Genomic DNA, 26439 nt, shown 5'->3' on the forward strand with positions numbered 1-26439 from the left:
CCTCCTTCCCTCCCTCCTTTCTTGACAACCAGATGGATGGAGGTGGTGATGGTTGCACACCACCATACTTAATGCCCTGTACTGCACACTTTAAAGTGGTTTAAATGGTAACGTTTATGCTACGTGTATTTACACACACACACACAGATCTGGACCACCCACTTTTCCTCCAGGCCACCATCTTGGTCTAGCCGCCACTGTCCCTCACCTGAACCACGGCAGTGGCCTCCTCCCTGGGCTCCTGGCTTCTGCCCTCGCCCCGTACCGTTCCTTCCCACCCCGCAGTGAGAGAGTCCTGTTGACACCTAAGTTGGCTCTGTCCCTCCTCAGCTCACAAACCTCCCATGGCTTCAGCTCACTCCAAGCAAAAGCCAAAGTCCTCAGGGCAGCCCATGAGGCTCTGCACCATCTGCCCCCTTTCTCTCTCTCAGCTCACCTCCTCCTGCTCTCCCCATCACTCACTCTGCTCACTCACTGGTCTCTTGGTGGTTTCTTGGACAAGCCAAGCACCTGAGCCTCGGGGTCACTGCCCTTGCTGTTCCCACTTCCCGGCACATGCTTCCCTCAGAGATCGGCATGCCCTGCCCTTGCTTCTGCCCAGTGATCAACAACTCCATCCCTCCCCGTCACCTTGACCCTGATTATTTTCCTCCTTGGTGCTTCTTATGACCGGTCATAACGTATATCTACATTACTAATCCTATCTTTTGTCTGTCTCACCAGTAATATGTCAGCTCCCTCGAGAGCAGGACGTTTTGCCTGTTTTGTTCACGGCTGTGACCCCGGTGCCTAAAATAAGGCTTGGCACATTGTAAAGGCTCAGTAAATGTTTGCTAAGTGCAAAATTAAGAGACAGCGGCCAAGAGAGAGACTGAGAGATCAGGAAGAGAGACCAACACGGGGGAGGCGCTGGGCAGAGGAGAAATGGGAAAGTAGGTGGGGCGGGGGGAGAGAGGGGAAGAGCAAGGTGGGGGTGTTGGGGCAAGATGGGGGAAGGAGAAGAAATGGAAAGAGAGCCAGCCGGGGTGGAGGGCGACAGAGGCAGGAGAGTGAGTCAGAGAGAGCCGAGTGAGGGACAGAGGCAGAGGCTACACTGAGAGAGGTCAGGGAGAGACAGAGAGGCAGAGACAGAATGAGAGGAGGGTGGAGAAACACAGAGACAGGAAGAGAAACCGAGGGCCGGGGAGAGATGGAGCTGGGGAGAAGAGGGCGGGAAGCTAGAGAGCCCAGGGGGAACAGAGATGCAGCAGTCCCCATCTCCAACTCACCACTTGCTGGTCTCCAGAAGCTCTGGGCTGACTTGATATCCCTTGGGATCCAGGCTGTGGTTTTGAATCCCTGAGGGACAGATGTGGGTAGAGAAAGAACATGTGATGCTGTTCAAAAGGCTGCAGATCACTAGCTTATTTGTTCCTCACGGAAACTCTCAGTACTATTACCATCTTCATTTTACAGGACCAGGAAGGTTGAGGAACCTGCCCAAGGTCACACAGCTAGTGAGAGGAAGAGCGGGAATTTGAACCTGGGCGTCTTGACCCCAAAGTCAGTGCCCTTTAACCATCACCTGTGCTAACTACAAAGGGGTGCTGGCTTCCCGGGTTGCCCTTCAGTCTGGAGACCCCCCCTCTGGGAAGTGGTGCCAGAAGGGTAGAAGTGGGGGAGGGAGGTAACCAGAATGACTGACATTCTCAGCCCAGTCCTCAACCACAGATGTCCCAGCCTGAGCGAGGAGGCTCAGCTTCACTCTTTCTAGGAAAGTCTCCAGTTCAAGGGAGGAGGCTGGACAGGAAAACCACTTCGTGCCTATAGGGTCCGATGCCCTGCCCGGAGCCAGGCCTCAGTCTTCTGGGTGGGAAGATAGATTCAACTACCTTTGACTCTTTCAACAGGACCCAAGTTTCTCTGCCTCCCGCTACCAGGAGCATTGCAGACCAGAGAGGTTGTACTTATCTTCAAAGGCAGTGCAGTGCTGATAACTTCCTCTGTGATTTCCAGGGAGGCAGAGGAGCCCCCCACCACCCCTGTTCATCCTGGTCTCTCAGACCCCAGGAAAAAAGCCTTATTCCCTCCCGGCAGCATCCTGACATCTCAGGGTGACTTAGCTTCTGTCCCTGACACTGTAATCATACTACTCACAGTCCCCCAAAACCCCAATTAATCATCCCACCTCTCCCGTCTAATCCTGGGCTGTAACAGGAGGGCAGACCCCCTGCTTCTCTCCAGACACACTCATCTTCTACCCCAAGGATACAGAAAGCTGAGAAGTCCTTCACGCTGTCTGACCTTCAACTGCCCTGTTGCAGATAAGCTTCCTCTCCCAGCCCCCAAAACTACATGATGGCGATGGGAGAACCCCCCAACACACCCCTCACCCCCACCCAGGTCAGGGGAGAATCCACCCAACCCACCCACGGCAAGAGAGACAAAGATCAGACGCCAGGAAGGCCTTCCCCTCACAAACTTGAAAGGGGAGACATGTCACAAACAATACAACAAACACAGCACCAGGCAGTTGGGGCTGGAGTTTATTACAGGGGGACATATGGACACGGAGATTCAGAGAGGAGAACGGTGGGCTGTGGGTTCTGTGCTCAGACTCCTACGGAGGGTGTCAAGAGGCAGAGGTCAGGACCGGGTCTGCCAGATGGTGGAGGACCCCGGCCTGACGGCAGAGGAGCGAGGCCCTGGGCCAGCTCCCCTTGCTCCCCCCCCCATTCTTCTGGATGACGACTCCGGAGACGCTAGGCGATGTCATGAAGAGGGAGTCCGGGCCCAACCGGGTAACGGAGCATCCGCCGTGGGGGCGCGGGCTCTCGAGGGCCGGCGATCCAGCTTGGGGTGGAAGGGAGGGTTACCCGGGTCCTCGCCCCCCCGCGGCCTCCGGCGTCTCTCTGGCTGTCTGGCGGTTCGGGCGGCTGCTGGGGTCGCTGTGGCGGCGGCGGCGGCGGCTGCGCGGCAGCTCGAGCTGGGGTCGCGGCCCGCCGGGGGCTCCCAGGAGGCAGGAGACCGAGGCAGCGGCGGGCGCCAGGGCAGGCGGCGCGCCCGGACGGGCGGCGCACGGAGGGGACGGCGCGCTGGGCGGCGGGCCGGCGGGGCCCGCGGGGGGCCGCGTGGGAACCCAGATGAGCCCGTAGTAGACGGCGAGCAGCACGGCAGCCAACGAGACGCAGAGGAAGTAGGCGCAGACTGGGGCGAGGCGCAGCCAGCGGCCCCGCGGGCCCTCGCTCAGCCCGGCGCCACCCGGGCTCTCGCCGCCGCTGTCCACGCAGCTCGTGCCCCGCATCCCCGCAGCCCACTGGGCCCAGCTCAGCGGCCCGCGCAGGCCCCGCCCCCGCGCCCGCCCCCCTGACCCACCCCCTCGGAGGACCGCCTCCGCGTTCTAAAGCTCCCTCGTCCAACCCCGCCCCCGCCAGCATGGTCACGCCCCCGAGCGGGCGGGTCTCCTCCGGGCCCTGGGCCCGCCCCCTCCTCAGTCTCCAGCCAACCATAATCAAGCTAAGGCTTAACTAGTGTTTCCATCCTGCCCCAGGCCTGCAAAGACAGCTCTCTGCTCTTTCCACTACTGCCGGGCTTCGGGGTGATGCCCACGCCTCTTACCTGCGAACCCGCCCAGCGCCTAGCCCCGCCCTCCCCTTTCTGGCCTCCTCCCCCAGTCCTAACCCCGTCCCCTTTCGCGACTCAGACTTCTCCCAGGCATCTAGTCCCGCCTCCGAGCCCCACCGCCTTGCGAGGTTTGGGCCTCACAGACCCCCCGCACTTCCTTAGCCGCAGGCCCGCTCCGCTTCTAACGTGCCTTTCTCTGAATCAGACTCGACTCTTAGCATTCGAAGCCACCCTCTTCACTCCCTGGATTCACACTCTCTAGTCCAGGCTCCACCCCTTTCCTCCGCCTCACTCCACTAGTTCTAGCACCGTACTGAACACGCCCTCGACGGAGGGCTGCACCCCACACCCGCATTAGGAACGCCCATCTAAACCGGCTCACGCGGCCCCATCCGACATCTAAGGCCGTCCTGTGTTCTAACTCCATCCACCAGAATTCTGGCCCCGCCCAGGCATCCTAACCACGCCCCTGGCGGGACCTCCTCGCTACTTAGTGTCCTGAGGTCTAAACACTCCCCGAAGCCCCACCTCTGCCCCACAAACCCAATCACGCCCCTTCCCCAACTCCTCCCCACCACCCTCAATTTCTCCCTCTCCCTAAAACCATGGGATCCAGAGCGGTCTCCGGGGAGGAGAGAGCGCAGCCTGGGAATCCAGACTAACCCCCTCCTGCCGCCCCCACCCCATCAAGGCGGGGAAGCTTCAGTCCCCTCCCAGCAGCGTCTTCAGGAATTCGGGGAGGCCTGCGGGAGGGGGGGAGGGAAGACGTATCAGGGGAGTGGAGGAAGGAAGACCCCCTTCCTCCCGCCTCTTCCGCCACGGAAAAGCCCGCTAAGCACAGCAACCCAGCCTGCCCTGCCAGAAACACAGTTCAAAGGTTAGCGGAAGCACTGCGTTTAATAAGAGAAGGGGCCGGTGGCCGAGTAATTCCGAGTCCTGTGGAAGAGTCACCGGCTATCTGCCAGGCCCCAGATGTAAACTCCAGGAGGCGGCAATCTAGGCCTGGGGACCGGCACCTAGCCCCCCAAGGCTTCCATTAGGTGGGTAACTCGGGGGCGTCTCAGCCCTCCCGGTGCCACGGCGCCCCCGAAGCGGGAGACTGGACTATTGCCCTGGCCCCACCCCGTTCACTGTCCCTGGCTCCGCCCCCCTTACATTTAACCCTCTCCTGGCGGGAGTGTGACGGAAGCAGAGGACAGAGGAGCAAGGCGGCAGGAGGTTAGTGCAGAGAGCGGAGGCCACAGTCGGCGGGCGCGGTCAGCGGGCGGCCCCCGGTGGCGGAGCGGCCGCCACCACCTTGCAGAAACGCACCCTCTGGAAGTCGGTGATCTCCGCTGTCTCCTGGCCCTCGGTACCCGCCTCTGGGGAGAGAAGGGGTAGTCAGCGGAGAGGACAGTCTCCCCCCCGCCCCCCCGCCCCGTCCAGTTCCGTCTCTGATCCCAACTGAGCCCGGCTGCAGTCCCCCTGCGCTAGGTGATTTATGGGCCTCAGACTTCTTTAATCTTCGCAGGGGACCCACAAGCTGCATGCACCCCAACAGAACCCTGTGTACAATCGAGGAAATCATCTGGGATAGCGAGATTACGGTCACCCTAAACTGTCCTCTCGCACCCCAGCCGCCCCCCTCACGCTCCCACGGGCATAAACTAACTCCCATCACGCCCCGCCATCGGACCTGTCCCTCTCTGCCCTTGCCCACGAGGGTGCTGACCAGATCTTGCTTGGCTCTGCCCCAAACGCTAACCCCGCTCCTGGGGAGGTCCCTGGTTCGCAATCTGGCTTGCGCTGATGGAGCTGAAGACGGGGTTGGGCCCAACATTCTAATGGGGCCTGCATTTCTGTTCTAATTTACCCTACTTGGTTAGACCTCAAAACTCCAATCCTGCCCACAGCCAAATCCATGATTCTACCCCTCCCCCATTCTTACTTTTGACCTATTTAAATTCCTAATCGTGCCCTCAGCCCCGGCCCTTGAACCTAGCCCCACCCCATTATTTTTAGATTACATCCCCAAACCCCTGGGGTCGACCTCCAAATCCCAACCCCATCTTGGCTCCACCTCCTCACGGCCCACCTTTCCCCCTCCGCGCCCCAGGGATTCTCCACCTAGCTCCACCCCCTCGACCTTGGCGCCTGTCTCACTGCACCCTAGCACTGTAGCCTTCCCCCCAGGGCCACTGCTACCCCACACACCCAGCTACACTCTATCCCTACTCTTCCCCAAACCCTTCCCTCAGCCCCGGAGGGAGAAAAAGGAAGGAAGAAGGCCATCTCGGGCCCCATCCGCTCCCCCACCTGGAGCTGCCTCAGACCCTTCCTCTTCAGCTTGCTGGGTTCCTGGGAGGCTGGGCCCACTCTCAAGGGAGGCAGGGGCTGGCTGGTCACCTCCTGGGGAAGGGGGAGGCCCAGTCAAGCCCCTACCCCTCCAAATTTCCCCCCACCCTGAGAGAGAAGGCCCTGGGGGAGTGAAGGGTGTTCAAGGACACACTTGGGTAGTATCATTTGAGGACGTGAACTCTTTATTGGGGAGGGGGCTCTGTGGCCCAGAGCAAGGGCAGGATGGGGGGGGGCATTCCAGAGACAGACATGGACTGTCCTCCCTAGCCACCAGGGCAGTGGGGCACACAGGGTCCCGGGGCCCAGCCCCTGACGGTCCCCCCTGCGAGTGTACCCCTCAAGCACACACACACACAAGCAGCCAGTTTCATGCATTTCCAAAAGGCCAGGCCTCACCCGGAGACAGGGCACTGGCCGGGTGGGGGTCCCGGGGAGAATTCAGCTCCATCTCTTCACCCCAGTCAGACACGGGTTGGTGGTCTCCAGGGGGTGAAAAGGGGCTGGAAGGCGTGGCAGGGGCCTGGGGCAGTGGCGGGGGCTCCTCTGGCCTCGACAGCTCTGTGTCAGCCTGCTCACCGGTGGGACTTCCGGTGCGGCTTCGGGGAGGGCTTCCGGTGGGCTCAGCCTCTTGGAGTTCATGGCCTTGGGCTGGCTCTTGTTCCTCCTCATCAGCCTCTTCTTCCTCGACCTCCTCTTCCTCCTCCTCACTCACGTCTTCCCACTCCTCATCCTCCCCCTCGCCCTCCCCCACATCCTCCTCCCCCTCGTCCTCAGGGGGCCGGTGGGCAGGAGGAGCTGGGGTCTCCGGCGGCTGCGGGGAACACAAGGCAGGTCGGGGCGAGGGGGTGGGCCCTGAGCACCGCACGCTCCCTGCCCAGAGAGGACGGCCCGCCTTACCTGCGTGGGCGTCTCCTCAGCTGGAGCCGGCTGTGGGGCCTCAGGGGCTGGGGGCACTGCGTCCTTTGTCTCCCAGCGGTCATCATGGTCACTGGCGGGCACAGAAGGAAGGGGTGAGGCCTGGGTGGATGAGAAGAAGGGGCCTCCAGGTCCTCCCCCAGAGAAAAGCTGCAAAATTCAACTCAGGGCAGGAGGGGGCCGCAGCTTTCCAGGTGAGGGTCCAGCATGTTGGAGCACTGAGGAGGGAGTGTGTCCCCAGGTGTCAGGGACAGACAGACGGAGGGGCGCCAGGTGGCAGAAGGAGTGAAAGGAGATGAAGGGAGAGATGGAGGTAAAGCATTTACCTAGAGAGCTAGGCCCCAACTCCCCAACAACAAGAGCCTGACCCCCAGAGAGACAAGTAGCCAAGAACAGACAGGCCCCCACATACAGGAGTCAGAACAACCAGCGATAGAGCCAAACAGCCCTGCTGGGGGCATGGGGGTGTACACACACCAAGGGTAGGGGTGCCCCCACCTGTAGGCCCGAGGGGCTGCCTTGGTCTGGGGTCGGCTACTCTTCCTCCTCCTGCGGCTGACCTCAGCTTTGTGCTGGGACAGGAACTCCCTGAAAGTGGGGGGCTTGGGGGGCCGAGTCCAGGCCTGGTCATCTGCAAGAGAACCCAGGAGGAGTGGGGGACGGGGGGCATGGCACAAAGTAACCCCCATGCCTGGCCCTGCCAGCTGCCGTCCCCCCACCCCCACCCCAAGAACGCCCACTCACCATAGCGGTGGGATGGTTCAAGGGCAGCAGCTGGGCCATCCTTGAACCTGGGGAAAAGAGAAAGGGGGTGAGCCACGCAGCTGGGGGAACAGTGGGGGCCGGAGGGGTAGGGAGAGATAAGGAAGAGATGGGGACCAGGGTCAACATCAAGATCACAGGAGAGATGGTCAACCAGAGGGGGTCCCTGATTAGAAGGCAGACAGGATCAGGTGATGGACAAGAGGCAAACATGACACTGGAGTGACAAATACAGAAAGAAAAAACTCAGTATTTGACACCCCAAAACAAAAATTTAGAAAGTACACGATCCCCAGCCTCCAGTCTAGCTGCAATTCCTATCACTGTCTCCCATCTCCTCGGCTAAGCAGAGTCACCTACCACACAGAACTCCTGCCTCTGGGCCTTGGTACCTGCTGCTCCTGGGACACTTCCCCAGACCTTTCAGTGGCCTGCACCCTCACCTCCTCCAGGCCTCAGCTCAGACCCTCCTAAACACCTATCTAAAATAATCACATACTGGGACGACTGGGTGGTTCAGTCGTTAAGCATCTGCTTTCGGCTCAGGTCATGATCCCAGGGTCCTGGGATCAAGCCCTACGTCGGGCTTCCTGCTCCATGGGAAGCCTGCTTCTCCCTCCCCCACTCCCCCTGCTGTGTTCCTTCTCTCGCTGTCTCTCTCTGTCAAAGAAACAAATAAAATCTTTAAAAAATAAAATCATCACATATTATATATATCACCAAAGTCTAAAACAAGAGCCTCCATCCCTCTCTGTACTCTTCTTCACTGTTCTTCGTGACCTGCCACCGGATCTAGTCAGTGTCCACCTTTCCAACTCGAGTCTAGGTTCCCTGAAGGCAGAAGTATTTTGTTCATTACTGTATTCTCATCACCTTTCGTGACACAGAGGAGAGACTCAATAAATATTTGCTGACAGGGATGCCTGGGTGGCTCAGTTGGTTAAGGGTCTTGCCTTTGGCTCAGGTCATGATCCCAGGGTCCTAGGATCAAGTCCCGCATCCGGCTCCCTGCTCAGCGGGGAGCCTGCTTCTTCCTCTCCCTCTGCCCCCAAAAAATAAAAAAAAATTTTTTAAGATTTTATTTATTTGTTTGACAGAGAGAGACACAGCGAGAGAGGGAACACAAGCAGGGGGAGTGGGGGAGGGAGAAGCAGGCTCCCCACTGAGCACGGAGCCCGATGCAGGGCTCGCTCCCAGCACCCTGGGATCATGACCTGAGCCAAAGGCAGATGCTTAACAACTGAGCCACCCAGGCGTCCCTCAAATAAATAAAATCTTAAAAAAAAAATTTGCTGACGAAATCAAAGCACTCATGCATTAATGAGACTTGCTGCAGGCTGCCTTGGGGACACAAGAGGACACCTTACTTACTCTCATTCTTAACCCTGAGAACATCTCCCTAAAAGCCTTAGAAGGATCAGCTATAGTATCTGTGCAAAGTATTTCTCGCACTTGCACAAGCTTGGCTCACAATCCACAATGAATGCTCTGATCACTGGGCGCACAGACAACAGCCTCTCTCTCCAGCCAGCGCCAATAATAAACGTGACTGGCATGAAAACTTCCAAAGCAGCAAAGGGTGCAGGATGCCATAAAAATGACAACAGTAGGGGCGCCCGGGTGGCTCAGTCGGTTGGGCGTCGCTCCGGTCATGAACTTGGGGTCGTGGGATCAAGCCCCAAGTGAGGCTCTGCACTCCACAGGGAGTCTGCTTGAGGATTCTCTCCCTCTGCCCCTCCCCCAGCTTACACTCTCACTCTAAAAAAAATAATAAAATAAATGACTACAGCTGGAGATCTTAAGAGTGCTGTGGGCTGGCTCTCTGGTACGGAAGTTGGGCTTCCTGTCAATGACACAAGGGTAGAGCTTCCATTTAAGTTAGACTAACTGGATATTTCCTGGGACCCGAAAGGGGACCCAATCAGATAAGGGTAAAAGTCCCATCCGGATAAGGACTTTGGGTTGGGGGCAGGGGTGCAGTTTAAAGGTCTAATCACCGTCACCCCTTCCTCACACCTTCTCTAATTAGAATTTCCATCCATGCCCTTAGCCACGGCGCCACCAGAGTACCACCAACTAGAGCAGCTTAACTCTCCCGCCAGGTCTGTCGCCAACAGAATGGGAAGCGTGTCCGCCTGCCTCCTGGCCATCCGCCGATGCCATAACGGGCACTTCTCCAGAGAGCGGCCTCCACCTGAACCCCAGAATGAACCCACGGGGAGCAGAACTGAGTTCTGCCTGCATGGGGAGCCAGGCCCAGCCGGACCCACAGCTTAGAGCCCAGCCTGGATCAGCCAAACCCGGCTGACCTGTGAACACGAGAAAGAAATGGTTTTGAAAAGGAAAAAAGAAAGAAAAAAAGAAATGGTTTTATATGCCAGGGAGTTGGTGGTTCTTACGCAGCACGGCGACTGCTACCTGATACACTAGGTGGGACGTCAGAGAGAGGCAGAGAATTAAGTCGGGGTCAAGGTCAAGGAGCCAAACGGGTAAGCAGAGGGACACTCACATGCCCTCAGTCTTCTCAGCATCCCACTCCCGCCGCCACTGGCCGGTGGGCTTGCGGTGTCTCTGCAGCCGCTCCTGGTCGATCTTCTCCCTCTCCTGCTTCCAGCGCAGATACTCCGACCGCTCGCGGCCCGTCATGGACAGCGTCATGTCACCAGCGCCACCCAGGCCGGTCCGGCGGCCCTGCCCACCCACAGACAGGCAGTCAGGGCCCTGTTCTCTGAGCCGGCCCACCCTCGCCTCTCCCCCATGCCCGCGGGGCTCAGAGGCAGGGCCATGCTCAAGGTCACAGGAGGAGGTGACAGGGTGGAGGTTGGGACCAGGTTTGCTCGCATGACACCTCCACAGAGAGGCCATCCCAGATCTCTCTCTCAGGTAGCAACCCCTTCTAGTCCCTCTCCCTGCTGGATTTTTCTTCACAGTGTCTGACACTCCCTGACACCTTACTGTATGTTCATTTAGAGAGCCGCCCCCAGAATCAACTTCACTGGGGCAGGGGCTTGGCCTGAAGACTCCATCCCAGTGGACGCCTGGGTGGCTGAGTCATTGTCTGCCTTCAGCTCAGGTCACGATCCCAGGGTCCTGGGATCGAGTCCCGCATCCAGCTTCCTGCTCATCAGGGAGTCAGCCTCAGCCTCTCCCTCTCCCTCTCCCCCTCCCCCCTGCTTGTGCACGCTCTCTCTTCCTCAAATAAATAAAATCTTAAAAAAAAAAAACTCAGCCCTAGCACCTAAGTCTGTGTCCAGCACTCAAAAGGTCCCAGTAAACATTACTGACGTTAGCGAGAGAGGACATCACCCAAAGGCACCATAATGCTGTAAGAGGAAAGCACTATGCTGCCCCCACAAGAACAGATCATCAGCTTGGAGCTGAAAGATGGGGAGGGGAGGCTGTCCCTCGCTGGTGTCCCGGCCGCCGCTGGGCCGATCAACAGAGGCTGCAGGAAGGACAGACTGGCTGCAGACTGGGGCCCGACCCAGGGCGCCCCCGCCACCAGCACCCACCTGCCGCTCCTGCTCCAGGCCGCAGCGCACCCGCTCGAAGTCGGCCCCCCCCCAGTTGCGCCCATGCCGGCGGCTGCCTTCCCGGCGGTCCCGTTCGGGCTCCTCCAGGGGCCCGCTGCGTCGCCGGGGGTCGTCCAGGAAGTTCCGCACCGGGTTGGGCTCCAGCACACCTTCCTGTGGGCACAGGGAATTGGAGGGGGAAGGGTTGGAGGGCTCACCTGGGCCCAGGCGGCTCCGCCCGGCCGTGGGGCACCCCTGGCACTGACCCGCTGGTTTCGCTCATACTCTGCAATCTTCTCCATCTCCTCGTTCATCTTCTCGATATTCTGCCGGCGCCGCTCCTCCCACTCCTGGGGGCAAGTAGAACACAGAGACAGAGACACGGGGGCATCAGGGAGAACTGCCCAACCCCGGCATGTTAGCATGTGCGCAGAAGAATGACCACAGCGGGGGTGCCTGGGGGGCTGTCAGTGAAGCGTCTGCCTTCGGCTCAGGTTATGGTCCCAGGGTGCTGGGACTGAGCCCTGCACTGGGCTCCTTGATCCGCGGGAAGCCTGCTTCTCCCTCTCCCGCTCCCCCTGCTTGTGTTCCCTCTCTCGCTGTCTCTCTGTCAAATAAATAAATAAAATCTTTAAAGAAAAAAAAAAATGACCACAGCAGGCCTGAGACTCTCTCCGTACATAGCTCGCAAGGCCGGCTCGTGGCTGGCATCTGGGAATTTGGCTCCCGGCATGCTCCTGGGCAACGGTCAGCTATAAAGGGGGCTCAAGGTGCCTTGGCTGTCGGTACCAACTGTATGGTACGTGCTGAGCACCTTTCCTTCTGGGGTCTGGAATTTGGGTTTGTAGGAGGCAGAAGGGACCTACATGGCGAGTGCCCAATAAAAACCCCAGGCAGGGGGTCTCTAGGGAGTCCCTGGTAGACAGCCCTTCACGGGTGTCGTCACCATTCCATGCTGGAGGAAGTAAGGGCACCCTGAGGTGTGGCTACACCGGACGAGATCGCTCGGGAGCCTGCGCCTGATCCCCTCCAGACGTCGTCCCCTGCACCTTCTCCCCTCGGTTTCGCACTGTAATAAATCTTAGCCGTCAATCTTACTAGGGGAGTACTGAACCCGGAAAAGGAGCTGGGGACCCCAACACGTCACGGCTGCCACAGAAGTGACGCCGGTAATAGCAGTAATAACTTGACAGATGGCAAGGTGACCCCCCCCCAGTCCATTCTCCCCTTCTTCCGTGGTAACAGAATTTTAGACGAGCACACGGCCAAGTTGCTGGAAAGGACGTTTTCATTCCCGGGGCTTGGCACACGGGGGAGAAATAAACTTCCACTTGGGTTAAAGCCATGGTATTTTGAGGTCTTTCGGGAACAGCAGCTTAATGTGTACAAATCACAAACATCCATAAGTAACGTTCTTCAAACACTTCCTCTGAGGATTTCAATGCCTGATGTCTCAGAATGCTCGCGATACCCTTGAAACCTGATTATTATTCCCCTGAGAACCCAGAAGCTCCCAGAGGGAAGTGAGCTGCCCAAGGACAGGGTACTAATCAAACCGAGTCGACCCCAAGTCCATGGTGGGCCCGAGGCCCTCTGCCAGACAGCCTCCCAGCCCGCTGACCTGCGCATCAGGGTGGGAGAGCAGTTACAGTAAGAACATCACTGATCGCCACGGATAAATCCAGGCTGCGAGACAGACAGAATAAGAGAGAGAGAGAACGAGCAAGTGCACACGTACTGGACAGAAACACTGCACCAGAATGAGCAAAACAAGGGGAGATAAAAAGACAGGGAGAGGGCGCCTGGGTGGCTCAGTTGGTTAAGCGACTGCCTTCGGCTCAGGTCATGATCCTGGCGTCCCAGGATCGAGTCCCACATCGGGCTCCCTGCCCAGCGGGGAGTCTGCTTCTCCCTCTGACCCTCCCCCCTCTCATGTGCTTTCTCTCTCTCATTCTCTCTCTCTCTCTCAAATAAATAAATAAAATCTTTAAAAAAAAAAAAAAAAAAACAGGGAGAGTACATGAAGCCCTGGTCAGGGGGAGGGAGGAAAGGAGGGAGGAGAGAGAGAAAGAGCCGATGGAGGGGCTGAGAAAGATGAACAAACGGGACACCAGTCCCTCAGAGAGTAGGACCAAAGAGGAACGAGACAGTAAGAGCCTTGGCCAGACAACTCCAGCCTATCCCGGGCTTCTACCTTAGATTTGCGGTCGGCAGCTGAGGCATCTCCAGCTCCAGAGAGTTGAGGGGACCCCCTGCCCCGGCCCCTCCGGCCACGGCCCCCAGATCCTCCTCGAGGCTGCTCCCCAGAATTGTCCTCCCAGCTGCGGGCCGCCCGGCCCACGCCTGCCCGACCTCCCTGCTGGGGGGGCATCCGGCCTCCCTTGCTGGCCCCTGGGGGTCGTGGGGTCCCAGGAGACCTCCGAGAGGGACCCAAGTTCTTCTCCTGGAGGAGAGAAGGGAGGAAAAGTACAGTCACTGGGTTGAGGAGACTGGGGCACCCAAGGCCCGAAGGCAGCTGGGAGACCTGAGGCTGCCCACAGGGCTGGGGTGGTTGGCAGGGGAGGGCTCTCAGGCCCCAGGTCTCAACTCTCACCCCCTCCCTGTCCTGACGAGTCCCCCACCCCGGCGTGGAGCTCACCGCCTCAACTGCCACGTTCTCCTTCTCCACCGAGCGGCCCTTCCGGGGAGCTGTCACAGCCACTCCCTCGAGTTCAGCTTTTTTCCGGTCCTCCTCAATCTCCTAGGAGCAAACATCAGCAGGAGAAGTGTCAGGGGTCCTGGCACCAGCTGGATTCCCACAGCCCCCTGAACGTCCCCCAAGACTAGCCCCCACCTAGGCCTCTCTCCTCAGCTCCAAGCAAGAAAGCTGGTCACTTCAGCATCTTCCCCACCACCACTGCACCATGCTACTCCCCTGCTCAGAAGGCTCCTGTGGTACCGATCTCCGAGTATGAGCCAAAGGCTTCCTCACAGCCTACGGGACCCTATAGGGTCTGGCCCAATGACTACCCTGACCTCATCCCCCACCCTCTCTCCTTTTTCTCCCCCTCACTCACTCTGCCCTTCTCACTGTTCCTAGAACATACCAGGCTCAGACCTGCCTCAGGGCCTTTGCACCTACTGTCCCCTCTGCTGGGAACGCTCTTCCCCCAGAGAGCCTTCAGTCCCTCATCTCCTTCAGGTTTCTGCTCCCGAAATGTCCCCTTCTCAGGGAGGCCTTCCATGACCAGCTTACAGAAACCACCTCCCCTACCATTTTCTTGTTCACTACCTGGCATTTTATGTATTTTGCCTATTGTCTGCCTTGAAGCTTGCAACAAAAGCTGCCTGAGAACAAGGGGTACCTGGTTGTTTTGTTCACCAATGTATACCCCAAACCTAGAACAATCTGTGACACACACCAGAAACTCAATATTCTTTTTTTTTCTTTTAAAGTAAATGAATGAATGCATGAAAAATGAATAAATGAAACCCACTCTTTCTCTCAGGTCCCTTCTCAGGAACAGCCCCGCCAACTACTCTGGCACCTCTGACAAGGACCTGGGCCGCATCCTGGCCCCTCCCACCTCCTCCCCACCTCCACCACTGCCACTGAGCCCTCCCAACAGCCCTGTCCCAGGTTGGGCACCTCCTCTCCTTCCTCCTTGGTCTCTGGGCTCCGGTATCACCTCCTCCCACTCAACACCACAGAGCAGCCAGGGAGCTCTTCCTTAAAGGTTGTTCTGACCTGATCCTGCTCCTGCTCAAAGCCCTCCAGGGTTCCCCAGTGCCCTCGAGAGAAAGTCCAAACTCTCAACCTGGCTGCCAGGGTCAACATTCCTCCACTGACCTTCCAAACTTTAAGCTCCTGGTTTCTGCACAAATTGTTCCCTCTGCTTGAAACACGTTCGGCTCTTCTTTTCAGTTGGCTAACTCACCCCCTTCAGGTGTCAGAATCTCCTCCTCCAGGAAGCCCTCCCTAATATCTGGGTGGGTGAAAAGCCCCTTCTGGGCGCCCCCCAGACCTCTGAACTCCTGCAGCCCAACCCAGCCCACTCTGGGTCATCACTGCCTGAAGAACGGTCGGTGCTCTCACTGGACTGTGAAGTGTGGAATGACCTCAGGGCTGTCTCAGTCATAGCTATATCCCCTGCCACACTCAGCCTAGAGCCTGGCAGTGAAGACCCTGGTGAGTATTCATGTATGAATGATGGAATGATGGAATGAAGGAAGGAATGGCAGGCTAAGGCCTTTGGCTTTTATCCTGAGAGTGATGGGGAACCATGAAAACGTTTGAAGGAAGGGAGAGGTGAGGGAAACTCACTGCGGGGAGGAGAGGGGATGGGGTCTCCCAGGGCGGGGCTAGGGCACCTGGTAGCGCCGGATGAGGGCCTCATTTTTTCGCCGAAGAGCCTCGATCCTCTTGTCCAACTCAGCATCCTTCTCCTCCTTCGATTTCAGATCCAGTGTGGCTGACTGAGAGGAGGAGACAGTTGAGAAACAGTAAGAAAAACCCATACCCAACCCAGCACCATTTGATCCAGGGTCTGAGTCTCGGGTCCCCTCCTCCCAAGCCCCCTGACCCAAAGCTCAGATTCGAGACCCCACTTTCCATCTCACCATTCCACTGGCAAGGTGGTGCCAGGGTCCCAGCAAACTTCCCCTGTAGAATGTGGACACAGCACTAGGGGTTCCTGAGGGCAGAGGGAAGAGAAGGACTAAGGCCAATGCCTCCCCAATCTGCTTCCATCTCACCCATACCAGGGACTCCTCTCAAACATACATGCACATAAACACCACCAGCTGCACCCCCAAGAAAATTCTAGCCCTTGCTCCCACTCCCTCTTCTTGTGCGAGCCCAACACTTACCTGGAAAAATTTACATTCCACCACCTCCCAAACATTTGTGCCCACCCATTCCCTGCTTAAATACTAGAGTTGCACCCTCCTCCGGAAAGTCCTGGTCCTACCCTACAGCTTAAGGAAACATCCAACACTGCTCCCTTCCAAAGGAAGATTCTAGCCCGGCCTCCACACCCCGGTGCTGGGAGTTTCAATCCAGGCCTCCATCTCCAGAGAGCTTTAGATACATCCTCTTGCCCCCCCCCATCTGTACAAGAAGATTCTAGGCCCACCTTTCTGTGCCCACTCTGGTGCCACTCCATCCCCGTGAACACTCTAAACCCACCTCTTTCCCAGGAACGGTTCAAAATAACCCCACACAAAAACAAGCTCGAACCCCATGCCTACAGGTTGCCCCGACCCTGCGAGAACACTTCAGACCCACGCCTCACTCTGGGATGTCCTAGCCCCGCCTCCAACATCCCGAGAAAGGTACCACTGCTTCCCCAACAACCCCGCAAAGATTCCGAAAACAGGCCCGATGCCCACTGGCGAGGCTTCCTGGGTCTGGCTCAACCTTCCCAGGGAATACTCTACCCGCCCCGGCGCGGACAAAACTTCCCGGCCCGGGCGCGCCTTTGCAGGGAAAAGTTCTAGCCTCTACCGCGTCCGGAAGGCACGGCCCCGCCCCACGCCAGAACCAACTTTCTCGCCCCGCCTCTCCCGCTAGACCTCCGACCCCGCCCACACGCGCGGCGTTAATCTGACCCCGCTTCTGACTTTCCCAGCCTCTCCTCCGGCCCCGCCCCTGGGCCCCCAGGCAACAGCCTGAAGCTGCCCCCTACTCTCGCGTTATTACACCGGCCCCGCCTCCGATTTGCCCAGCCAAGCTCCCGGTCACGCCCCCTGCTTCCCAGCCACGCCTTGTCGCGTCAAACTACGGCCCCGCCCCCGGGAGCCCCAGCCGAGGTTCTGGCTCCGGCGCCAGCTTCCGCGCCAACGCTCTGACCGCGCCCCTGGCTCCGGCAAAACTTTCTGGCTCCACCCCCAGCATTCCACGCCAGTAAGCTGGTCCCGCCGCCCTGGCCCCCTACAACTTTTTGGCCCCGCCCCCGCCCTCGCGTCTGCCTCGCAAGTCGGGGCCGACGATCTGGACCCACTTCAAGCTCAGGCAGAACTTTCTGGCCCCGCCCCCAGCACGTTCGGCCAAAGTCCCGGCCCCGCCCCTAGCTCGCCGGACAATACTTTGGCTCCGCCCCCAGCCCGCACACAACTTTTTCAGCCCCACCCCATCTGCCCACCCACGCCCCGGCCCCGCCCACAGCCTGGCCCGCCTGGGTCCTGCCCACCCGCCGACGTCCCGCCCCACCAGGGCCCCTCTAGCTTCCCATGTGGGCGTCCTGTCCCCGCCCCCCGCAGAGTACTGACCCCGCCCCCGCGGGCTGCTGGCTGCCCCGCCCGCACCCGCTCCCGCTCCCCCCACGTGGGGCGCCAGGCCCCGCCCTCTCCGGGCGCGCTCCCGGCCCCCTCCCCCGGTCACCTGTCCCGGAGACCCCGCGGCGTCCGCGACTCCGGCTCCGTCGGCCTCTGCGTCCGCAGCTCCCGGGCCGCGCGCGTCACTTCCCGCCCGCACCACGTGAAGAGGGGAACTAAAGAGGGTCACTTCCGGTCCTGCTGGCCCGTTTCCGGGAGGCTTAAAGGAGCCGCGCCCCCGCGGGTGCAGGCGGGAGTGTGTATAGGTGGTCCTCAAGGGTATTCTGGAGGCTTGCTCAACTTCGTTTGTCCTAGATCACTTCCTTCCAGGGAAAGGAGACACCAGCCTCTCTCTGGCAGGCCTTTACCTGCTTTACCTGCTTCCTCTTTCCTGGTACCAGGAATAAAATAGGTCCCAGGTACGGGGCAATGATTCCTGGAAGCCTGACCTGCCAGGCTTGTGTGGGGGATTGGTGGAGAATCCCTCACCCCCCTGCCAGTGAAACCTTAGAGCTAGTTGTAGAAGCTTAAAATTTGCAATCGATAGAATCTTTGATTCATTCTCTAAATCTGCATTGAGTGCCAGGCTGGGGGAGGTGGGGTGCATGGGGAGGAGGGGAGTCAAGGCGATGAACAAGGCAGACCCCATCCCTTCCCTGGTGAGGGAAGGCACAAGTAAATGCGAAATAACAGGAACAGAAATGTGGGAGATACCTGGCAGAGGGGCCTCCGGGTAAAAAGTGGTGGCTATCCAGGCAGAGCACACACAACTGGTGCAAAGGCCCTGTGGCGAGTGAGCTTCGTGCATTCCAGGAACCGGAAGAAGCTCAGAGAGGGATCAGCTGGATTTTGTTACAGAGGCCGGGGGTTACATTCATTAACCAAAAATTCGATGCAATGAACCTGTCATTACAATTAATAAAAAGCATTGACAATTATAAGTGGGCAGACCGGATTCCCTAAGGTTGCTGGTAATTTTATCTTGTGATTTAAAACGGGAAAAAGTGGAAGTACCTGCTAATCCCTGGTCCCTTATAAGGTTACTGTTAACAGCTTTTCAAAGACCTTTTCTACATATACAACTGAATTTCTTGTAACTCCCCAAATACCTGCCAAGTTCACTATATCCTGCTTCAGTTCTTTATTCAGATGTTAGATCCACTCAGGGGCCTTCCTTGAAGCTGCCTGTTTGAAAATTGCAAAACCTCCCATCCCTTTTTTTATTCCCACTCTATTTTTCCATTTTACTGTTCACCCTCTGAACTATCCAATGTCTGTCTTACTTCCCTTATTCTGTGTCTCCTCCCCTGTATCATCTCTTTTTATTAGCACCACGCTCTAACCAACTGAGCTAACCGGCCAGGACTCATCTCTTTTTATAACTTGCTACATCCCCAGTGCCTCTAACAGGGCCTCATACGTTAATAAGCTCTCCAAAAAAAAAAAAAAAAAAAAAAAGAGGTTTACAAATGGGTCAATCTTTATTATATTTTTTCCCTTCTTATGAAACAAAAAGAAAAAGCATATGTGCTGCGCTGAGATCATGTATCTTTATTTTAACAATGGACGGTTGACAACCTTTAAAACTGCTGTGTGATATTCCCTCCTAGAGATGGGCCATAATTCGCCCTACCTGGTCTCATGGATGTTTAAGTTGTTTTCAGACTGGGGAGATGGCCAGCAATGCTGCATTGAAGTTCTCTAGGCACACATCTTTGTAAGTACATGACCTGTAATCTTGCTCAAAAAGGACTCAGAATATCAGGATTAAGACTACAGACTCTGGGCTCGGCACGCGCTCGGCGCCCGGCGGCGGAGGCCCAGGGAGGCGGGCTGGGTCCCAGCGGCGGGGCCCGCGAGCCTCAGCGGGTCTGGGGGCGGCGGTGCTCCTCGTCTGAGGGGCTCCAGCCCGACAGCGGCGGTGGCGCCCGCGGCCCCTGAGCGAACGGAGGACCAGGCCGGAAGGCGGCAGCGCGGCTGCGCCCGGAGTAAAACAAAAGAATGAAAGAAGTAGATAATCTCGAAAGTATAAAAGAAGAATGGGTTTGTGAAACAGGATCTGACAACCAACCTCTTAGTGATGATCAACAAAGAAATTGTGAATATTTTGTTGACAGCCTTTTTGAGGAAGCTGAGAAGGTTGGTGCCAAATGCATGTCTCCCACTGAACAGAAGAAACAAGTCGATGTAAGTATAAAATTATGGAAAAATGGATTCACAGTCAATGATAATTTCAGAAGTTACTCTGATGGTGCAAGTCAGCAGTTTCTGAACTCCATCAAAAAAGGGGAATTACCTTTGGAATTACAGGGAATTTTTGATAAAGAGGAGGTGGATGTTAAAGTTGAAGACAAAAAAAATGAAATATGTATGTCAACGAAGCCTGTGTTCCAGCCCTTCTCAGGACAGGGTCACAGACTAGAAAGTGCCACACCAAAAATTGTTTCTAAAGCAAAGAGTACTGAAGTAGAGAAAAATAATTTGTTGTTCAACTAAACAATCTGGAACCCATCACTAATGTACAGATCTGGTTAGCCAATGGAAAAAGGATTGTCCAGAAATTTAACATTTCTCATAGGATAAGCCACATCAAAGACTTCATCGAAAAATACCAAGGATCTCAAAGAAGTCCTCCCTTTTCCCTGGCCACAGCTCTTCCTTTCCTCAAATTGCTAGATGAAACACTCACATTGGAAGAAGCAGATTTACAGAATGCTGTAGTCATTCAGAGACTCCAAAAAACCGCTGAACCTTTTAGAGAACTTTCATAACATTGATTTTTGATACACTAAGTGGAAAGTTTGAAGAGAAATGATGGTTGTAAATGAACATGCAAACCAAAATGAGGGAAAGGAAGTCAGATTCGCTGGACTTTTAGTTCGGGCATGATTTAACTCCCTCCTGATGAGAAGATTTTTAAATAAGTACAAGTTAGGAAAGTGAACTATGACTGGAAACTATATTCAATGCACTTTTTCCAAAAGACTACTCAGAAAGAAAACTATACTTATTTTCAAATACCAGTTATTCAGCAATAAGATATATTAAATCACTGTATCATATAGAATCTTAATGTGGTATAAATTAGCAAATGTATTCACAGCATCATTCATTCAAATATTCCCAACCAGCAGTGGTTTGTTTAGATGTTAGCTGTCTCAGATTTTTTAAGTAGCAATATATTAAGAAAATTATACATGACAGGTTAAAAAACATCAATGTAATTATTTTACATCTGAGATACAGTCAGAAAGCTAGAAGGAACTTCTTTCACCACAGCTATGCCTGAACCTCCAAGTGTTCTCCATTTTTATTTTCTAATGGCAAGATATATTCATATTATTTTGGCACAGTATCTAAAATGCATTTTAAGGATAAAATTGTGCAGCTTAGTACAATGTCAATATTAATCTGCCTATTCACATTTTGACATTTCAAGAGGTGTAATTTTTAAAAATTTCTTTTCTGTCCAGGAACCCGAGTTCATCCCTTATTTTTTCTTTTGAAAATTAAGGATTTGTTTTTAGAAAAAAAAAAAAAAAAGACTACAGACTCTGAAGCCAGAAGGCCTGGGTTTGAATCTCAGCTCTGTCACTTACCAACTGCGTGACCTTGAGCAATGTATGGAACTTCTCTGGACCTCAGCTTCATCTGTGGAGGAGATAGCATGACACCTTCCTACTGGATCTGTGGTGCAGAATTGAATGGATTAATGAATTAAAACACAGAAAGTGCTTGGCACGAGGCCTGAAATACTGTTAAGTTCTCAATACATGTCGGTTAAGCGTCTGACTCTTGATTTTGGCTCAGGCCATAATCTCAGGGTCATGGGATCCAGCCCCACGTTAGACCCCACGCTCTGTGCAGAGTCTGCTTAAGATTCTCTCTCTGAGGGGCGCCTGGGTGGCTCAGTTGTTAAGCATCTGCCTTCGGCTCAGGTCATGATCCCAGGGTCCTGGGATCGAGCCCCACATCAGGCTCCCTGCTCCGCGGGGGGCCTGCTTCTCCCTCTCCCACTCCCCCTGCTTGCGTTCCCTCTCTCGCTGTGTCTCCCTCTGTCAAATAACTAAATAAAATCTTTAAAAAAAAAAAAAAGATTCTCTCTCTTCCCCTCTCCCTACCCACCCCTTCCTCCCCCTCTCTAAAAAAAAATAAAATAAAAAGAAGGAGAAGAATCCAAAGTTCAGCTAAGCTACCCTGACTGGGCAGCTCCCTGGAGCCAAGACACTGACCCAAGCCCCAGATGATTCTGATTTCCTCGCCCCTCCCAGCCTACCAAGGAGGTGAGCGGTCTCACTACCATTTTAAAGATGAAGACACAGGCCCAGACAGCCGATGGTGCTGGCCCTCAGTCACCCAGCTACCCAGCAGCCAACCTGGGATTTGCACCTGGGACCACCTGACCACAGGGATGCCATGTGGGGGGCAGGTAAGAGCATGATCTCTGGGACCAGGCTGCCGACTTCAGATCCCAGATCTGCCACCTGGGCTGTGGGACCCTGGGGAAGTTACCTAACTTCTCTGAGCTTTAGTGCCCTCATCTGTAAAATGACAATAAGAGCGCCTATCCCATCAGGCTACTGGAAGGTGTGGTGAGCTGAGGAGCGGCCCCCAAAGATGTCCACATCCTGATCCTGGAACCTGTGAATGTTAATTTACATGGCAGGAGGGACTTTGCAAATGGGATTAAGAATCTTGACATGGGGTGGGGGGGGCGCCTGGGTGGCTCAGTCGGTTGGGTGTTTGACTCTTGATCTCAGCTCAGGTCTTTTTTTTTTTTAAGTTTATCTTATTTGTTTGTTTGTTTGTTTGTTTGTTTGTTTATTTTTTAGAGAGAGAGCGGGAGGGGCAGAGGGAGAAGGAGAGAGAATCCCAAGCAGGCTCGATGATCAGTGTGGAGCCCATCTTGGGGCTCAATCTCACAACCCTGAGATCATGACCTGAGCCAAAATCAAGAGTCGGACACCTAACCAACTGAGCCACCCAGGTGGCCCTCAGTCCAGGTCCTGATCTCAGGGTTGTGAGTTAGAGTCCCGCATTGGGCTCCACGCTGGGCATGGAGCCTACTTAAAAAAAAAAGAGAGAGAGAGAGAGAATCTTGAGATGGGGCGATGATCCTGGACCATTTGGAGGGGCCCACTGTAATCCCAAGGGTCCTTAAAAGAGGGAAGCAGAGGGAGATTTGACACAGAACACAGGTGACATGTTATGTGGCCGGCACTGAAGGTGGAGGAAGGACCCACAAGCTGAGGAATGCAAAGAATACAGCTGGGAAATGTTTCAAAAAGGTCAGGAGATGGACTCTCCCCTAGAATCTCCCCAGGGAGTGTGGCCATGCTAACACCTTGATTTGGGCCCAGGGAGGTTGCTTCTGCATCTGGGACCCCCAGAACTGTAAGAGAATAAATATGTGTTGTTTGATGGCAGCAAGAGTCTCTTAGAACAGTGCCTGGAACACAGCAGATGCACTTAACAGTTATTTTTTTTAAGATTTATTTATTTATTTGAGAGAGAGACAGAGAGCACGGGGGGGGGGGGGGGGGGTTTGAAGGGCAAAGGGAGAGGGAGAGAGAAACTCCAAGCAAACTCCACCCTGAGTGCAGAGCCCCACACTGGTACGCTCTCATGACCCCAAGATCAATCAGGAGCTGAGCCGAAACCAAGAGTCCATCGCCTAACCCACGGAGCCACCCAGGCGTCCCTTCTCTGTTACTCTTGTAATTACCTGAAACACCCCTGGCCAGCCCATGGCCTCTGGCAACAGTCACAGTCACGGATGTTTGCTGCTTTATTGGTTAAAAGGCTGCTGTCTTTTCATTCACATCAGGGGCCTGATAGGCCTTGTTTATGCCCATTTTACAGAGAGGAAAACAGGCTCACCGAGGCTCCCCTGCACAGTGGGTCACAGCCACTCCAGTGGCTGCCATAACCAACGGCCACACATTGTGTGATTTATACCAGCAGAAGTGGGGCGCCCGGGGGGCCACAGTCGGTTAAATGTCCAACTCTTGGTCTCGGCTCAAGTCGGGATCTCAGGGTCGTGGGATTGAGCCCCACATCGGGCTCTGCACTCGGGGAGTCAGCTTGGAGATTCTTTCCCTAGGCCCTCTGCTCCTCTCCCCGCTCACGGGTGCTCTCTCTCTCTCAAACAAATAAAATATTTTTAAAAATTTAAAAACAGCAGAAGTGTATCTTCACAGTTCCAGAGGCCACAAGTCTGAAATCAAAGTGTGGGCAGAGTTGCCCCTTCCAGAGGCTCTGAGGGAGGATCTGTGCCAGGCATCTCTCCTAGCTTCTGGCAGTGGTCGGCAATTCTTCGCGTTCCTTGGTACACGCGTCACTCCGATCTCGGCCTGGGTCTTCACGTGGCCTCCCTCTCTGTGGCTCTGTGTCTTCTCCTTTTCTGTCTCTTCCAGGGACACCTGTCATGGGGTGTAGGGCCTCCCCTGCTCCCCAGATGATCACATCTCAAGATCCTTAATCGAGGTACATCTGCAAAGACCCTTATTCCAGAGAAGGTCACGTTCCCAGGTTCCAGCGAAGGTATCTTGGGAGCCACAATTCAACCCACGACGGCGGTGGCAGGGCCAGGATTGGAACCCAGTCCCAGGTCTTGCGAGCCTTCACATGGCCCAGCCCTCCATAGAGCCCTTCACACCAAAAGACGCTGCCCAGGACCCAATGGAGCCAATCTTAAGAAATGTCGCTCCAATGAATGGATAAAGAAGCTGTGGTATATATACACAATGGAATATTATGCAGCCATCAAAAGGAATGAGATCTTGCCATTTGCAACGACATGGATGGAACTGGAGGGTGTTATGCTGAGTGAAATAAGTCAATCAGAGAAAGACATGTATCATATGACCTCACTGATATGAGGAATTCTTAATCTCAGAAAACAAACTGAGGGTTGCTGGAGTGGTTGGGGGTGGGAGGGATGGGGTGACTGGGTGATAGACATTGGGGAGGGTATGTGCTACGGTGAGCGCTGTGAATTGTGCAAGACTGATGAATCACAGATCTGTACTTCTGAAACAAATAATGCAATATAAGTTAAGAAAAAAAAAAGAAGAAGATAGCAGGAGGGGAAGAATGAAGGGGAGTAAGTCGGAGGGGGAGACGAACCATGAGAGACGATGGACTCTGAAAAACAAACTGAGGGTTCTAGAGGGGAGGGGGGTGGGGGGATGGGTTAGCCTGGTGATGGGTATTAAATAGGGCACCTTCTACGTGGAGCACTGGGTGTTATGCACAATGAATCATGGAACACTACATCAAAAACTAATGATGAAATGTATGGTGATTAACATAACAACAAAAATTATAAAAAAAAAAAAAAGAAATGTTGCTCCAGAGGCGCCTGGGTGGCTCAGTCGTTGGGCATCCGTCTTCGGCTCGGGCCCTGATCCTGGGGTTGAGCCCCGCGTGCATCGGGCTCCCTGCTCGGCGGGGGGCCTGCTTCTCCCTCTCCCACTCCCCCTGCTTGTGTCCCCTCTCTCTCTGTCTCTCTCTGTCAAATAAATAAATAAATAAATAATCTTAAAAAGAAAGAAAAGAAATGTTGCTCCAGCCGCTGCACAATATTTTTGGTTCCATGAAACTAACACGCTCTCCCCCGTGCCTGGGCTGTGGCATAGGCTATTTCTCCTGCTTGGAAACCTCTTCCTCAGGGCTCAGCGCCGATGTCACTTCCCCCAGGAAACCCTCCTTGACCCGCAGCTAGGTCGGGTGCCACTCTGCGCTGTCCCCATCCCCCCCTGGATTCTCACATCCCAGTCCTGGCCTACTCAGGCCCTCACTGCCCAGGGTCAGCTCTGTGTCCCTCACTGGACTCTGAGACCTGTGGGGGCAGGGCTGGGGTTGTCGCTGTCACCACGGGGTCCCCAGCACTGTCCAGCACAAGGACACGTAGTTCTCGATACAAATGGAATCAGTAAAGCAACCTGGTTCTCCCAAAGCTTCTGTGTCCCCAACCCATTAGACCAGCAAGACCCAACCCCATCGAATCCCAAACGCCCTTTTATGACACAAACTCTTTGCAAAATACCCCTTGTACTATCCCGAAATGAAATGCCTAAACAGTATGTCCTACCTACATACATCTTTTTTTTTTTTAAGATTTTATTCATCCATTTGAGAGAGAACAGGAGCAGGGGGAGGGGCAGAGGGAGAGGGAGAAGCAGACTCCCCGCTGAGCAGGGAGCCCAATGCGGGGCTCGATCCCAGGACCCCGGGATCACGACCTGAGCCAAAGGCAGACGCTTAACTGACTGAGCCACCCAGGCGCCCCAATCTTTGTGGGGCTCGAACTCATGTCCCCAAGACCAAGAGTCGCATGCTCTTCCAACTGAGCCAACCAGGCACCCCTATATACATCATTTTTAGTGTAATAACCTAAATTTACCATAAGAGAGAAATTACAGAAATCGAAGGGAAGAATTTATAATAAAGCAACACACGTGAAAATGCATTCGTACGACGACACTGGAAATCGTCAAGAAGTAGTCAGATGCTTTCAGCTCTTACAATGAATGTGTTTGAGCGTAAGAGAGTTGGAATGCTTGCTAATGGAACAACACCCTTTTGTGGTATGTGAGAATTTGAAAAAGGGCTGAGCGCGTGCGCATGCGCGTGTGTAGCCCCATCTTACGCGCTTGCCTATATGTGGACTCTCGAATGCAGCAGCTGGACGCCGTGGTGAGCCCCTCGATGGCAGGAGTGGGGTTGCAGGGGTGACGTGATGACCCAAAATGGTGCATCACCCTTGGATGATTTCTGAACGCAACGTAGCACAAATTTCCCTCGACGGAAGTAGCGGACTCCCTGGAAAATTCAGGATATATTGAAACCACGCAAATAACACTTTGTGTCTCCCAACAAAAGAATGTCTCAAATGCAAAGGCCTGACAAGGTCAAGTGCTGGTGAGGATGTGTGCAGCCGCGGGGACTCTCGCCCCCTGCTGGAGGGGGACACAAAATGCTCCAGCCACTGTGGGGTAACCACTTGGCAAGT

At 55.2% G+C, this 26439-nt stretch overlaps 2 protein-coding genes and 1 pseudogene across 8 annotated transcripts; 1 reads left to right on the forward strand and 2 right to left on the reverse strand.

Annotated features, from left to right (window-relative positions):
• Positions 1–2508: 2508 nt before the first annotated feature.
• Positions 2509–3283, reverse strand: INAFM1 (InaF motif containing 1). The gene has a single exon (XM_025849773.2). It carries the CDS (start codon positions 3281–3283, stop codon positions 2852–2854), a length of 432 nt encoding a protein of 143 aa, XP_025705558.1. The 3' UTR covers positions 2509–2851.
• A 924-nt stretch (positions 3284–4207) lies between these two features.
• On the reverse strand, positions 4208–17592 carry CCDC9 (coiled-coil domain containing 9). Of its 7 annotated transcripts, XM_025849769.2 has the most exons (15): positions 17491–17592; positions 15729–15802; positions 15480–15584; positions 13768–13869; positions 13324–13572; positions 11396–11479; positions 11130–11303; positions 10127–10308; positions 7600–7646; positions 7354–7486; positions 6838–6928; positions 6517–6751; positions 5899–5991; positions 4915–4964; positions 4208–4346 (listed from the first exon to the last, which is right to left on the reverse strand). In XM_025849769.2, exons 2-15 carry the CDS (start codon positions 15729–15731, stop codon positions 4329–4331), a joined length of 1566 nt encoding a protein of 521 aa, XP_025705554.1. In that variant the 5' UTR covers positions 15732–15802; positions 17491–17592; the 3' UTR covers positions 4208–4328. The 7 variants fall into 7 exon arrangements, with proteins under 7 accessions (XP_025705554.1, XP_025705556.1, XP_025705555.1 ...); XM_025849771.2 differs by lacking the exon at positions 5899–5991; XM_025849768.2 differs by lacking the exon at positions 4208–4346 and having other exon boundaries at positions 4726–4964.
• Positions 17593–18931: 1339 nt separating this feature from the next.
• LOC112807150 (UBX domain-containing protein 2A pseudogene) lies at positions 18932–24278 on the forward strand (annotated as a pseudogene).
• The last annotated feature ends 2161 nt before the right edge of the window (positions 24279–26439 follow it).

This window comes from Callorhinus ursinus, unplaced genomic scaffold (assembly GCF_003265705.2).
Source record: "Callorhinus ursinus isolate GAN/ISIS: 27379988/994484 unplaced genomic scaffold, GSC_fseal_2.0 scaffold71, whole genome shotgun sequence".
Lineage (NCBI taxonomy): Eukaryota > Metazoa > Chordata > Mammalia > Carnivora > Otariidae > Callorhinus > Callorhinus ursinus.

What these genes read in the sequence shown, in the direction of transcription:
- INAFM1 (XM_025849773.2), bottom strand. Translation starts at nt 3,283, where the DNA reads ATGCGGGGCACGAGCTGCGTGGACAGCGGCGGCGAGAGCCCGGGTGGC.
- CCDC9 (XM_025849767.2), bottom strand. An exon ending in GCTGAGAAGACTGAGGGCAT is followed by an intron (nt 7,647 to 10,126) that starts GTGAGTGTCCCT and finishes TCTTTTCCCCAG; the next exon opens with GTTCAAGGATGGCCCAGCTG. An exon ending in GCAGCCCCTCGGGCCTACAG is followed by an intron (nt 6,929 to 7,353) that starts GTGGGGGCACCC and finishes TGTGCCCGCCAG; the next exon opens with TGACCATGATGACCGCTGGG.